This window comes from Dreissena polymorpha, chromosome 6 (assembly GCF_020536995.1).
Source record: "Dreissena polymorpha isolate Duluth1 chromosome 6, UMN_Dpol_1.0, whole genome shotgun sequence".
NCBI lineage: Eukaryota > Metazoa > Mollusca > Bivalvia > Myida > Dreissenidae > Dreissena > Dreissena polymorpha.
The window spans coordinates 28,735,086-28,751,537 of NC_068360.1; the positions used below are offsets into that span (position 1 = coordinate 28,735,086).

Sequence of the window (16,452 nt, forward strand, 5' to 3'; positions counted from 1 at the left end):
TCATAGAAGAAAACAAATACATTTGCACCATCGAGTCTTAGAAGCAAGTACATAAGTTGTCATCATCCAGTAATAGAAGCAAGCAATGACATTTGTACCATTAAGTCATAGAAACAAGCAAATACATGGGTACCATTATGTCATAGAAAAAAGCAAATAGTCGTTGGTACCATTAAGTCATAGAAACAAGCAAATACATTCAAGTACCATTAAGTCGTAGAAACAAGCAAAAACACAATTGATTCATAGGAACAAGAAAATACATTGGCACATGATACACCAGGAATAGAATCAAGCAAATATGTTGTCACCATTCAGTCTTAGAAGCAAACTAATACATTGACATCATCTAGTCATATAAGCAAGGAAATACGTTCTTTTTTTCGATATTGAATTACTGAATTAAGTGTGTTTCACTTTAGCATTATTTATAAAATAAAATATACGTAGCATTCATTTAATCCTGCAAAAAGATTTCAACTGAATTTTTTTTTTTTTTACAACATAGATGTATGTTGGAATTAATGCTTTGCAAATTTTCAAATTGCCTTTTATAGTGGAATTGTGCAATGTTGTAATTTTAGGGATATTTTTCAGTTGATTTTTATATTGCATTCTTTTTAAACACATTTACAAAGATAAATAAATATGAAGCATGGGTAAAAAAACAGCAAACTAAAAAGCCAATAGATGCTGTTAACTTAAGAACATGTGCCTGGTATTTGTCTGGTATTATTTGCATTAAAAACCCCAAAGGCTTAGGAATGTCTGCAATTCATCATATTTAGGCGAAATGCAAACTAGCTATTCTCGGGAGATTTTATTCCCTGAAAGACATAGATTCCTAACTTCGGCTTTGCCAGCATTTAATGGCATTTTCTGTGATAGATCACCTAATAGAAAAGTTTGCTCTCTGAAAAGAACATTAGATTCCGTAATGCAGATATTTTGGATGCTTACACATGGCGCAACATTAACCTAAAAACCAACTTGCCCTGTCGGGCAAGTACTTAGAAAATGCACTTGCCCTCAACGTAAGGCCACTTGCCCAAACATGAAATATCACATTAACTGTAAACCTCATATTTTTGTTAAATAAAGATCAAAATGATACACCACAAAACCTTTTTTATATTTTGCACATTAAACAAAATGCTAACAGCAATTAAAGTTTAATTAAAGTCTAAATTAAATGCTCTTTGTACTTTTTTGCACTTGCCTGGGAGGACAACTAGATAATAAAATAACTTGCCCGGACCCAACTTTTACTTGCCAGGGGCAATAGGACAACATTACTGTTAATGTTGAGCACTGTTACAATGGTTACAGATACTGGAAGCCTCTGTAGTTAAGTGTTTGTTTAATTCTGCAATTGGGTGTCATCCTGCAAAAATGGGTCTTATGTCTTATGCAATCGCACAGTCTGGTCTTGAGCTACGCTGTCCACTATTAAATCAAGCATGGTTGATTGTCCTCTTAAGAGGTAAAGGTAAACCCTTGGCTGGAGCTACTCTGACCACATATGGCAAAAGACACATTAACCCTTTGCATGCTGGGGAATTTCTTGTCTGCTAAAATGTCGTCTGCTGAATTTCTAAAATTAGCATTTTCTTTGATTTTTTTTTCAAAGAATACTATCAGAATAGCAAACAGTTTGGATCCTGATGAGACACCACGTTCTGTGGCGTCTCATCAGGATCCAAACTGTTTGCAAAGGCCTTCAAAATTCGGTTCCAGCACTGAAAGGGTTAAGGCATGACACAGATCATATGTAATGCCATTATGTGTAACACTAACACCAGTTTGTAATGTTATCATGTTATGTATTATTCATTAGGTTCCTTATTCATTAAAATATCTCAACAATATAATAAAATCATTTGCATTTGAATCCATTCTGCTTTATTTTTTTTATTTTGTGTGTGTGTGACTGTCAATGGTCACATTTGTAAATACAAAAACCTGTTGAAGATATCTTTAACTTTATATTTATCTTTGACTTAATATTTTCACCATGTAATACTTAGTATATTCTAATAAAATAATAAAAGGGACAATGTACAAAACAAATGTGCATCACAGAAGTTTCACAGCTGATACCAAAGCATGTCTAACAATGCCCAGTTTGATTTCAACCTGAAACTGCCTGAATAAGGTAACTCTTGCCCTTGAGACAGATGCTATTGATTTCTAGGTAGAAAAAGTCATGATTCTATCAGATTTATATCAGATGTCGAACTCTGCTAAGACTCATTTGTTGTTATCTAAAATAGGAAACTTTCCGGTTCTCTACGCTAATACAGCTGTCCAAATAAGCACTTTGCCGTACGTGATAAAGTGCTGGTAATTTCCACAGATATCGACATCAAAAGGCTGCATATTAATAGCAGACAAAAGCTGTATTAAGATCGCTATGAAGGCAAATTTCCTCATAATTATGTATGGATATTTGCAGTATAATTTGGTGGTCTCGATTACATAAGTATGTGTTTCAGGGGGAAAAACAATTACAGATTAATGTCTGTCACAAAACTCTTTAGGGTTATATCTCAGAAACTATATAAGATATCAACATGAAACTTCATATATATATATATATATATATATATATATATATGTATATCAATGAGGAGAAGTACCCGGCCAAAGAACCAAAACCCCACACTTACTTTAATAAGAGTAATTGCCCCTTGTTTTTGTTTTTTGTGATGATTTTTTTTCAGGGCTATATCTCAGATACCTTGCAAAATTTGAACATGAACCTTCATAGGTGTATTGATATTAATGAGGAGAAGTGCCATGCTTAAGAACCACAACCCTTCACTTTCTTAAATAAGAGTTATTGCCTTTTGTTGTTTTTGTATGATGGAACTTTTCAGGGCTATCATAAATTCTCAGATATGATACAACATTTCAACAAGGAATTTCATATGTGCGTAGAAATAAATGGGAAGAAGTGCCATGCACAAAAACCATAACCCTGCATTTTCTTAACTAAGAGTTATTGCCCTTTCTTGTTTTTGTATGATGTAACTTTTCAAGGCTATATCTCAGATACGCTTCAAGATTTTAACATGAAACTTAGTGGGTGTGTAGATATCAATGAGGAAAATTGCAATTCATAAAAACAATAACCTTACACTTAATTATTACCTATAAATTATTACCCTACACTTAATGATTATACTGTGTATCAAGGGATTTGCACCAATCCATAAACAAAGTTTATTTGGCGGGGATATCAATTCAACGAATTTGCTTCATATTTTACTCTGTCCTGATTAATGTATTTCCTGCAGAAGATTTTTTAATAAACAATATAAAGCACTGGTAATATGAACTGTAGCATAACAATTAGTTGTATGGAAAACAGAAACAATTTAGTGTCCCAAAATGTCAAGTATTTCATAAACAACAACTAAATAGAGGCAAACTAGGCAATGGCAAATATGCTGTAAGAGACTATGTTATCAGTTCGACATTCTCTACCCAAAATTGTCTGTATGTCTTCTGTGTAATTGAATTTTGGCTATTTTTGGGGGTCTATAATTCCGTTGTGACCGCATGGTAATTCAAACAAGCCTGAATTTCCATCTTTGATGGGTGAGGTCTGGTAGACAAGTCTCAGTCTTGCCTTGTGTTGATTACAAATTGCTCTGCTGGTTACATTGTGTTATGATTTACAACGGATTATTGTCTGGATAGACCGTTTCTTTTAGGCCAGAATTGACAACATTGAGAGACTATATCAAAGAGCTGGAAAGTCAGTATGTTTTCTGAGAATACGAGATTTACTTGATTTGCGATTCAATCATATTGCATTGCTTTGTGTTTCTACTTTCCTCTGAAGACTTTGGGAATTTTACAGAAAATGCAATTATTTTATTTTTTTTATTAAATTTAAACACCTATGACTACTGAACATAATGTGCTTTTGTTGCAAGTTTACTATTGTCATAAAAAAAAATGAAAATGCTAACACAAAAATTCACAAAGCTCATTAGTTTTAATATATGAAATTTAAAGCACATTTTTTTATTCAGTTTAAATATTTCTGTAAACAAATAAATAAAAACATTAACTACCTGTAACTTTACCATCATAGTGAATTATTTTATAAATTTAAATGAAAATGTTCAAACAACACAGTTAACACTGGGAGCTAGGTGTTGTGATGCTTTAAATATTGATTGAATTCTTGGGAAGTAAGATTTAACTTGAGATTCTGTGGTAGTTTAATAATGAAAAACAGGAATATGTGTGCAGTGACAATGTGAATAAGAATAGATGTTATGTCTTATCATAGGGCTAATAGAACTTCTGAACAAAGTTACAGAAAACATCGAGTGAACATGTATTAAAAGACAATTATGAAAGTTGCCTATGTAAATCCCTATTTAGAAAGCAGTTTTAGAATGGAAAATCTGTAAATCTTGTAAAGGCAGTTAGTTAACAGAAGTGTGTGATTTTGAAATACAGTGGTAGAAACCTGAAAAGATGACACGAGTAATGGCTGTAGTTGAAATGGTACAAAATTAACGTGAACTACCTCAGCATGTGTACTAGCAGTGGATCACGGACACACAGAGTGCGAGGCCAGAGGTATTCGGGCCTAGAAGCGTGCAAGATCGAGAAAGAGATAGAAAGTTTTGTGGAGAATTTTAAAAAGAAAGAATCTGCACTCGACCAGCCTCCTGTCCTCGAGTCTAGACCCCCGAGTCTCGAGTCAAGCTGCTCCTCTTTATCAAGGTCATCAAGGCCGTCCAGTTCGTTGTATTCGTCAGATTTCACGGACGACAGTCCGGAAAAATCCGGTTCAGGTTACCTAATGCCTGAAATTGTGCGACGTTATCGCTACTGTAGCACTACGACCACAAGTGATTCTGAAGGGGGTGAGGAGGATTTCCGTCGACTGCTCTTGGCGTACAAGGACAGTAAACGTCACACGGCTGGGTCGTCTGCAAATAGCAGGCACAGTTCCCTTGCAAACAGCCAACATGGTGACTCGGCTAGTACAAATACAGAGGGTCCTGATGGATTTGTAGGTAATGACGTTTTATAAGGGCTTGTCTCTTGGTGTTGAGGTTGGCAGTGTTCATGCATTAGGGTATTTTGTTTTTCTTTTGTTAACCATAATAGACGTTTCCATTAACAGAGAGATTTTGTTTTGAATCTGCATATAAATTTGCGTAAAGGGACATCCTAGATTAGCCTGTGCAGTCAGCACAGGCTAAATCAGGGACCACACTTTCCGGGTTTATGATATTTTTCTTTAAAAGAAAGTCTCTAATTAGCAAAAAAAAAAATTTAGGCGGGAAGTGTCGTCCCTGATTAGCCTCTGTGGAATGCACAGGCTAATCTGGGACTTCACTTTATGCACATGCATTAAACCCCCTTTTCACAGAGTGCGGCTCAAATATATGTTCAGGTGTTTATCATCAATGGGAAACATTTTTAATTTTATAATTGTGCATTAAGGCCTAGATCATGAACATATTTAAATAAATATTCTGACTCAGCTTTTATATTGTTTTTCTATTTTTTGAGGTAAGAAAGACCCTCATGCTTTACATCATCTTTGCTGATGTTGTTTTGAGTTTTGGAGTCTGACTACACCATGTATTCGGGTAAGAATTAGTGATTATTCGAATAGCTGAGATTTGAGATTGTCAGTGACTGCACTGACCAACATTTTCAGTGCTGACAGCTGAGTGGATACTAAAATCTTATTTCTGAGTTGAGTTTTTTTTCGGCGTGCTGTATTAAGCCAGCTTTTCACCTTAGCCTGACCTTTGTTCGCGTCCAATAGAATTCAAATAAAACTTCCCGCGGCCAAGTACAGATGAATACACTTCATTGACTGCATTGGCTGATTTGAGAATACGACCAGAACATTGGAAACATGTCCGCGTCTTTGTAACACTGTTTTACTGCGTGTTCAGCATGAAACAATTTATATCTAATAAAAAGGCTTAATAGATAGAACAGTTTTACACTCAATCTCGACATCAATACAGTTTGTGCGTCCACCTTTTATTTTCAGAAGATTTTCAGCGCGTGAACGTTTGCACTTAAAGGCTATTTTCTCATATTTAGTACTAACTTCCATATTCCTGTCAACATGTTAACATGTTAAAGTATAGAGAGCAGTGGAAGCGAAGACTCACTTTAATGCATTGCATTTCAACTCGCGAGGTATATCGGGTCAATTTGCTGCCACTGTGTGTGAATGTCAGAGTTTACATACAGGTCATCGCTGCGTCTCTACTCTATGTGCTGATCGGAGTTCGCAGCCAGAAAAAATAATCGTTACATAATAAAGACGCTATAGCGTGAACTAGGTGAACTGGAATTTTCTTTAGACCAGACAGATGTTAAATGAAGATATCCAGGGATATCATATGGTATGTCAATAATAGATTCTTAATATGTTTTACAACAATACCATGATAAATATTATTTTTAATTAATTTAACAAGAGTTATGCCATCACATCGACTAATGAGCGCAATGATTCTCGATACTGTTAAAAATCGAATCAAATAGCAACGCCAGACAAACCACTAAAACAGGTTTGTTCGAAGAACGCGCGTATAAATATTTAAAATATATACGGATACTTCGCGTGTGGCCGGTTGACTCATATGTTTTAATTTCACTTCCATTCTTCTTTTGGTTTTCTGTTTTGTATCTATATGTTTATGACCAGCAATATGTAATAATGTAAAATAAGCCGCGAAAATTTCGCGTATCATCCCGTACTGCGTTTGCTGCAGCTAAGAACTGCACAGAAAAAGACATTCGCTATCTTTGATCTCATTCATTGAAGTCTTTACCTTTCATTAACTGCAACCACAATCAACGCCGGATATCTTTTTTAAAGATATTTCTTGTTAAATATTCACCATACTGGGCCTGCTGAATTTGTTTTTCATTGTCAGTATTCGTGTGCCAAACAAATGAGAATGCAAAATTTACATATCAGTAGATAATTTTACAGGGGATATAATATTACCAGGGTATGTCATGACTATTGAAGCAGCCTATTATTTATTGTTTGGTTCCCTGTTTCATTCTGGACCCATATTCACCAACCCATTTAAAAACTTAAGTATAAAGAAAAGACTTTGATCCAAGAAAAATGACATTCTGACTACAATTAAATGTACAGACTACCTGCAGTGCTTATTTTGGCAATAAAAGGTTCAAAATAGAGAATACTAATAAACAGTTAGACTCAAATTAAAGCTATTCATTAATATTTTGATTGTATGAATATTCTTCAATCTTTGTTTTAAGTCTTACAATTGTTTGGTGTCAATACTGGCCCATTGGTGAATATGGTGCAATTGTTGAATATTTTCCCATTGGTGAATATGGTCCAATTGCTGAATATTTGCCCATTGGTAAATATGGTCCAATTGCTAAATATTTGCCCATTGGTGAATATGGTCCAATTGCTAAATATTTGCCCATTGGTGAATATGGTCCCATTGGTGAATATGGTCCCATTGGTGAATATGGTCCCATTGGTGAATCGTGACCCATTGGTGAATATGGTCCCATTGGTGAATATGGTCCCATTGGTGAATATGGTCCCATTGGTGAATATAGTCCACTGGTGAATATGGTCCCATTGCTGAATATGGTGCAATTGTTGAATTTTTGCCCATTGGTGAATATGGTCCAATTTCTGAATATTTGCCCATTGGTGAATATGGTCCAATTGCTTAAAATTTGCCCATTGGTGAATATGGTCCCATTGGTGAATATGGTCCCATTGGTGAATGTGGTCCCATTGGTGAGTAAGTGACACATTGGTGAATATGGTCCCATTGGTGATATGGTCCCATTGGTTAATATGGTCCCATTGGTGAATATGGCCCCATTGGTGAATATTGTCCCATTGTTGAATAAGTGACCCATTGGTGAATATTGTCCCATTGGTGAATATGGTCCCATTGGTGAATATGGTCCCATTGGTGAATAAGTGACCCATTGGTGAATATGGTCCCATTGGTGAATATGGTCCCATTGGTGAATATGGTCCCATTGGTGAATAAGTGACCCATTGGTGAATATGGTCCCATTGGTGAATAATGTCCAATTTCTGAATATTTGCCCATTGGTGAATAAGGTCCAATTGCTTAAAATTTGCCCATTGGTGAATATGGTCCCATTGGTGAATATGGTCCCATTGATGAATATGGTCCCATTGGTGAAAATGGTCCACTGGGGAATATGGTCCCATTGCTGAATATGGTGCAATTGTTGAATATTTGCCCATTGGTGAATATGGTCCAATTCCTGAATATTTGCCCATTGGTGAATATGGTCCAATTGCTAAAAATTTGCCCATTGGTGGATATGGTCCCATTGGTGAATATGGTCCCATTGGTGAATAAGTGTTCCATTGGTGAATATGGTCCCATTGGTGAATATGGTCCCATTGGTGAATATGGTCCCATTGGTGAGTATGGTCCCATTGGTGAATAAGTGACCCATTGGTGAATATGGTCCCATTGGTGAATAAGTGACCCATTGGTGAATATGGTCCCATTGGTGAATATGGTCCCATTGGTGAATATGGTCCCATTGGTGAATAATGGCCCATTAGTGAATATGGTCCCATTGGTGAATATGGTCCCATTGGTGAATAGTGGCCCATTGGTGAATAGTGGCCCATTGGTGAATATGGTCCCATTGGTGAATAGGGGCCCATTAGTGAATATGGTCCCATTGGTGAATTGTGGCCCATTAGTGAATATGGTCCCATTGGTGAATATGGTCCAATTGATGAATAGTGGCCCATTAGTGAATATGGTTCCCTTGGTGAATACGAGCCATTGGTGTAATGAAATAATGCAATCCTAAAATAATTGTTTGCATAACTGTTATTACAGCTACTAGATATTTATCTTTTGTGTAAATGCTTAAACCTAAATGCTTGTATACATTTCAACAAATAGAAGAAAATTCATAGAAAATTCAGGAAGTACATGTATTTTACAAATAAAAAATTTCTTATCCGCATTTTACGTGCTCACTTTCTTAAACATGTTACCTGATAACCAAACCCTCACATGTATTTTGCCTATAAAGTTATATATTATTATGCATGAACATCTGTGACGCGAAATAATGGGGAGATAGTGATTATGTTTTCTGTTTACACACAATTCCTTGTATAGAGTGAATTGAGTGTATTGGAAGACAGTTTGTGTTAGGATCTGTACTGCTTATAGATAACAGTAGGAGTGTGTGTATGAAATGTGATAAATGAGATAAATCAACAAGGAATTAAAAGTGTTGTTTGTAATGTTGGTTACTTAGACTGGTCTACAGTGATGTGAATTGGGCTGTCTGTATATGTTGTCATCAGTACCTTTTTCACTATTTCTTTGGAATAATGTCATTTTGCACATGAATTGGGAAATGTAAAACTACGAGAAAACAGGGACATTTAAAACAATAAGCAAGCAGTGACAATTTACACACCAAACAAACAGGAAAACTAGACACAACAAGCAAACAAGGACACTTGGAACAACAAGCAAATAGAGACACTTGACACAACAAGCAGAAGGGAGATTTGAAATACATTAGAGACAATTTAAACGACATGCAATCAGAGACACATATGCAATTGAAACAACAAACACTTGAAACATAAAGAACACAATCATGAACATTTGAAACAACAAACAAACAGAGACACTTGACACAACAAACATGCAGGGACACTTGACACAACAAAAAAACAGGTACACTTGACACAACAAGCATACAGGAATATTGAAACAACAAGCAAACATGGACACTGGAAAGGACAAGCAAACCGAGACAATTGACACAACAAGCAAACAGGAAAATATGAAACAACACACAAAAGACAACTGAAATGACATGCAAACAGGAACACTTGACACACACTTAAAACAACAAGCAAACAGAGATACTTGAAGCAACAAGCAAACAGGTACATTTGAAAGAACATTTTGCGAGCATAGAAGTGGGTGATGTCTTCATTGGACACTGTGCGTGATTGTGCTGAAGCAGAATGCATTTACAAAATATGGGCATATCATTCAGGTATACATTGTGAGAGATAAAATGAAATCTTGTTTGTGTTTGGAGAATAAACAATCATTGATGTATTTAACTCTGACTCTAATGGCTCCAATAGAGGTTTTCAAAAAGAATCACTTGTTTGTAAAGCTCATCAAAAAGAATCACTTGTTTGTAAAGCTCATCAAAAAGAATCACTTGTTTGTAAAGCTCATCAACAAGAATCACTTGTTTGTAAAGCTCATCAACAAGAATCACTCTTTGTACAGAATTAATGAATTCTGTCTTCATTTTTGCCAGATTTGATACAGCCTCTGTGCAGAATCGGCTCACATTTTTCTTTGAAGCCTTATTCAATATTTGTTTGTTTTATTTTCAATGTGTTTTGTATCAAAAATTGTATGTTCAGTAAATTCTAAACCCCAACTCAACTTGTGCTTTACCAATCATATCACATTGGTTGAATTGATTAAATAGACATTTCACATATTGGCGTTAATTGGATACAAGTAATTGGTTTTTAGCTCCACTGACCAGAGGCCAGCAAGCTTATGCCATGGTCCTGTGTCCGCCGTGCGTGTGTTCGTCCATCCGTCTGTGCGTTAACTTTTTCTTTAAACATCTTCTTCTCCTAAACTACAAGTCCAATTTTGATAAAACTTCTCACAAATGTTCCTGTGGGGAACCTCTTTCAAATTTGTTCAAATTATGCCCCTGGGGTCAAATTTGACCCTGCCCCGGGGGTCAATAAATTGAACATATGCTTATATAAAGCTTATTTTGTACAAACTTTAAAAATCATCCTGTCCATAACCATTGGGCCTAGTGCTACCACATTTGGTATAGAGTGACCTTTAATAGTTCTCTACTTTGTTTGTTCAAATTAAGTCCCTGGGATCAAATTTGACCGTTTACCAGGGGTCACAAAATTGAACATATGCTTATATTGGGCCTATTTTGTGCAAACTTTAAAAATCTTTTTGTCCATAACCATTGGGCCTATTTCTACCAAATTTGGTATGTATTAAAATCTTAACGTTCTCTACCAAGTTTTTCCAAATTATGCCCCTGGGGTCAAATTTGACCCTGCCCCGGGGGGTCACAAAAATGAACATATGCTTAAATAAGGCCTATTTTGTGCAAACTTTAAAAAACTTCTTGTTCATAATTATAGAGCCTGAGGGCTAACTTAATTTGGTATGTAGTGACGTCTAATAGTCCTCTACCAAATTTGTTCAAATTATTCCCCTGGGGGTCACAAAACTGAACATTAGTATATATAGCCTCTTTTGTGCAAACTTTAAAAATCTTCCTGTCCATAACAATTAGGCCTAGGGCTACCAAATTTGGTATGTAGTGACATCTTATAGTTCTCTACCAAGTTTGGTCAAATTATGCCCCTTGGGCCAAATTTATCCCTTGAAGGCTCCCATTAAAAGTTGTTCAATAAAATTTGATTCGTCAAAAAACATGGCCACAGGAAGTCGTCGAACTTTGCATGTTTATGCATTTTTGCTATTTATTCATTATGGGATGAATAAACTATTTTCTTCTCAAACTAAAAGTTATAAGCAAAGGACCTGTGCGACAATGCCAGGGCTTTTTTGTCTGTTTAGTTAACACCGTAGTAACGTTTTCCATATGTAAAAATGCTCACCCTTCCAACTTTAAGCGCCCAGTGGGACGAGGGATAGAAAGAGCAAGTCACATGCTTGAGTACATTTCAGCCTATGCGCATTGCACGCTTTTTTCGCATAAAAAAACAGTGGAGCGATACAGGGCCATCATGGCCCTCTTGTTAGAGTTTCACAGTCTTATGAATTACAAAACCTTCTAACACAGGAGTTGTAAATCCAATAAATGATTACAGTACTTCTCAAAAATCTTAGTTTAAACATGTATAGCTAGAAATGAGACTAATATGTTTATGTGGTATAAAACCATTGCATGTTTGGTAATAGATACACAGACACAAGGTGCAAATGCCCCCCATTCTAAGCTATCATTTTACTCTATTATACCTTTTTAATAATATTTCAAAAACTACAGTAGCATAATTAATTTTTAAAGCCTTTTTTGTGAATTACAAAAACATTCAATATTTAACAAAAAGCACAGACAAGAACTTTACAAAGTGTGTCAATATCAAATATATGTAAAAAAAATGACGTAACAAAAACTGCAAGCGAGAATCATTAAATAAAGTAAAGGGGAACTAACCCTAACCACGACAGTGATCATTTATATAATTTATCGTCTTTGGTAAAAGTACGGTTAGTACAGTGTGTAAGTATTGGGACACCTCAATGTTTATTGTTCAAATGTCAACATTTAGTTTTGGAGGAAAATTTTAGCCAAATTACTGCAAATTTTAGCTGATTATTTTTCTAGTAAATTAGAGAAAAAGAAAACTTTGATTTTTTTAACTTGTCCAGTCAGACAAGCACATTATTGTGTACTGACTTACAACCTATATTTTGGTTAACCCTGACAATGAGACTACATGTTGAGCCCTGTGGTGATTTATAAACTCATATTGCATTTAGTTTTCTTTACAACAATAGCTTAGTTTCTGTAAATTAATATTGCAATTTAAATAATGTAATTACATGGCATAATAGTAAAACATAAAACTAAATTTTATTGAAGAATCTGATGCTTGCGATGTAATAATCACTGTAATTCTTTTCACCCAATTGACCATTTCTGGATATTGTGCGTATAATGGACCATCAGTTAAACGTACATTATTGTCCCCAGCTAGCTAAGTTGGCAGAGCGCTTGACCACAAATTGAAGGATTGGGGGTTTGATACCTGCTCCGCCAAATATTTTTGGTGATTGGTTATTGGTTATGAACTCAACAGCCATTCTTTTCTGTCTGATTCAAGTAGACCATTTGACAATTACTGGCATCAGAATGTGCACTTAGTACTGGTAAACAAGCTAACTGTAGATGTGCACTTAGTACTGGTAAACAAGCTAACCATAGAGAAGTGTGTGTTTGCTATTTGACTGCTGTGATGTCACATTGCCATTATAACCTGAATTGTCTAATCTGAGTGTGACAATGACCGGCCAATGTAGTTTATTGAATGGCAAATTTGGCAAGCAGGTTCCATTCTCATATAGTCAATTCATTCATTTAGTAACATATGAAGAATTTTTTAACAAAGTCATGGATGAATTAAGTCCAATTTAATTTCTGTTTCAATTCCTTTATGGACAGTTAATTTCTCAAAATACACAAAAATTTTACATTCACGATACATTTTAAATAAGTAAGATAAGAAACACTCTTATTCCGCAAATAACTACATGGTTGGACGTTTTCTTCCTCAGGCCTCCCTTAAGAGTGTTTCAAAAAGCCTTAGGCTTTCAATGAAATCCAGATTAAATCAGTAGGTTTAAACAATTATTCTTGTACTTTCAGGAGATGGTATGGGTATGGAAACATGTCCGTACAGCGTCCTCGATGTGGCCCAGCTGCTGCAGACCAAGTTTGCCTTCATCTCAGGTAGGATTAGTTGTTTTTTTTTCTTCCAAGTTTATGAGGTCCTTCCCCATCCTTACGCGCGTAAGGCTGCGTTTTGTGACAACGTGGGGTGTGTGGCAGCACTGGTTTTGAAATAACCCTTTCCCACTCAGAAGCAAAGCGAAAAGCATAGCAAACAGCATAAAACCAGAACAGCCTGGTAGTAACTCGCAATCTGTTCAGGTTTTATGCTGTTTGCTGCTCATCAGTATCTGAGGGTTGGAAATTCAGCCTTTGAAACTTGAATCTAGTTAGAAATGTATTTACTTAAATGTAACTTTCTAAGGAACCACGCATGTGTCCAAATACAATCTAAGTGGTAAAGGGTTAAATGAGTAGGCTGGTCTGAAACTACACTGGCTGCATAAGATCCATTTTCCTGTGACATGGCTCGCTTGTATACCTTCATAAAGTCTTTACATGAAAACTTACACCAGGTAACATATATTTATATGGATTATGTTTCATTGACATTCTGTAATTACCACAAACTGCATCTTTATTGTTTGCCATTTTTATCTGATGCATTGTTACCATAGCAATCAAGGGATGTCTAGTCTTTGTTGTTGTTATTTTATCATAAACTTTGTTCATTAAAGTGCAGATAAATTTTTCATGTTAGAACTAAATAAGACAATTATGTTACACACCAGTTCATAATTATCCAGTCTTGCAAAGAAATGATAACGCAAATGATATGTATGAAGTATTGAAAAATATTATTTTCTCAATTTTACAATTATTGCATGCCACAGTACATAATACCAGTTAGTAATTTTCATATTCAATAATTAACAGCCAGGGCCCTCAATTTGTCAAATCCACGGCCAAAATTTGGCCGCATGCCCCCCCTGAAAAGTATACTTTTTTCCCCTTTTTTGGGGAAAAATTCCCCCTAAACAAAAAAAAAACATTTTTTTTTTTTTTTTTATAGATAGATGTCTCATGATTATTATATCTCAATTCTATTTTAATTTAATCTTGTCAAACATACTAAATTATGAAATAAGCAATGAATATAGTGCAAACATGTACAAATGTAATAATTAGATAGTAAGTAAAAAATCCCCCAAAAAGGGAAACGCCGCGAAAATTCCCCCTGCTATGGGTAGCGACCTGCTTCCCCTAAAATGGATTGAGGGCCCTGACAGCTCAAGAGGAAACAAAATAATAGTTACTAAAAATGACATACATATCCTGAGCTTACAGGGGTTTTTTGGTTGATTGTACAGCTCTTATTTGGTCCTATTCCCCAATGGTAAAAAAAACTTTCCCAAATCCAGCCCCATCAAATCCCAATTGATGACTTGACTTTCAGATGTTTGGAAATAGAGCTGTAAAGTAAAGAAAGAAATATTTTGAAGTTGTATTATTTATTTAACTGCTATAATTATTTTTAACACTTTCTGTTTTTTGTATGTTTTATCACTTACTATTTATAATTCAAGCAAAAATACTCTTTATAAGTCCTTTTTGAAGTAAATTTATGCCAAAATTATTTATTTTACAGGCACAGATAATATTACCAAAATAGTAAGTAAATACCCTGAATTAAATATAAAAACAGAACCTGGCAAAAAATACTTTGTTCATATGACATTTTAAAAATATTTACTGTTTACAAATATATTTAGCTAAGGAATTTTTACATTCAGGCAAGTATTTTGTCAGAAAAGTCAATCACTGTTTAACGGTCACTTGATGACATGTGCATCTTTCAGGTGCAAAGGCGAAAAACGGAGCCCCTGTTTTGACGTTCCCGGATCGACCCAACCTCCCGGAACCGAGTGATGAGGAGTACAGAAAGGTCGTCACCTACCTATGCAGCATTCCCCCGTAAGAGAAAACCTAAATGAGTCTCGTTCTGTGAAAAGTGGGTTAAATGCATGTGTGTAATTTTTTGTCCCAGAGTAGCCTGTGCAGACTGCACTGGCTAATCAGACACTACTTGAAAATTGTATGTGATTTTTTTTGTTAAAGAAAGTCTCTTTTTATTTAAAATTTTGTTTAGGAGGAAAGTGTCGTCTCAATTAGCCTGTGCAAAAAGACATGTAACGCACATGTATTTAACCCCTTCATCACAGAGAAAGGCTCAAAGTAGTTTGAATTATCTCCTTTGGTTAGCTTTTATGATCAACTTTTGTTCATCCTGCGTCGTCATCATTTATATTGTTATCACTCTAGAGGCCACATTTATTGTCCAATCTTCATGAAACTTGGCCAGAACATGTGTCCAAATGATATCTTGAATGACTTTCAAAATGGTTACAGTTGGTTAAAAAACATGGCTGCCGGGAGGCATGGCAGTGTTCCTTCTATGGCAATATTAAAACCTTGTGAACGCTTTAGAATTCTTATTTATTGTCTGATCTTCATGAAACTTAGTCAGAGCATTAGTTTTAATTATATCTTGGATGTGTTCCAAAATAATTCTTGTCTGTTGAAAAACATGGCCATCAGGGGGCGAGGCATTTTTCGTGATATGGCTATACTTAAACCTTATTAACACCCTAGAAGTGATATTGAAAGTCCAATTTTCATAAAACTTGGTCAGAACACATGTCCCAATGATAGTATGGATGAGTTGAAAAATGGTTCTGGTTGGTTGAAAAACATGGACGCCAGGGGGCAGGGCAGTTTTCTTTATTTGGATATATAGTAAAATCTTGTTAACACTCAAGAACTTTTATCGTCCAATCTACATTAAACTTAGACAGAATTTGTTATCTTGGATGAGTTTGAAAATTCTTTCTTCTGTTGAAAAGCATGATCACCAGGGGTCAGGGCCTTATATGGCTATATTTAAACCTTGTTAACTCTCTTGAAGACAAATTCTTAGTCCAACCTTCA

At 35.3% G+C, this 16,452-nt stretch overlaps 1 protein-coding gene and 1 long non-coding RNA gene across 10 annotated transcripts in view; one reads left to right on the forward strand and one right to left on the reverse strand.

Annotated features, from left to right (window-relative positions):
• The window catches only part of LOC127833954 (uncharacterized), a 387,168-nt gene that overhangs the window by 45,686 nt on the left and 325,030 nt on the right, over window positions 1–16,452 (reverse strand). The gene's annotated exons all lie outside the window — the stretch shown is intronic.
• The window catches only part of LOC127833929 (guanine nucleotide exchange factor DBS-like), a 97,472-nt gene that overhangs the window by 11,411 nt on the left and 69,609 nt on the right, over window positions 1–16,452 (forward strand). For 6 of the 9 annotated variants that reach the window (XR_008027684.1, XR_008027680.1, XR_008027682.1 and 3 more), the window contains exons 1-3: window positions 4,541–5,045; window positions 13,501–13,584; window positions 15,324–15,438. Coding sequence is in view for 1 of the 9 variants with exons in the window: in XM_052359446.1 (XP_052215406.1) it covers window positions 4,556–5,045; window positions 13,501–13,584; window positions 15,324–15,438 (689 nt within the window). In the remaining 8 variants the exon portion in view is untranslated. Of the gene's footprint in view, window positions 1–4,540; window positions 5,046–9,191; window positions 10,093–13,500; window positions 13,585–15,323; window positions 15,439–16,452 lie in introns of those variants that run through there. The other 3 variants (XR_008027687.1, XR_008027686.1, XR_008027685.1) reach the window with 2 other exon arrangements.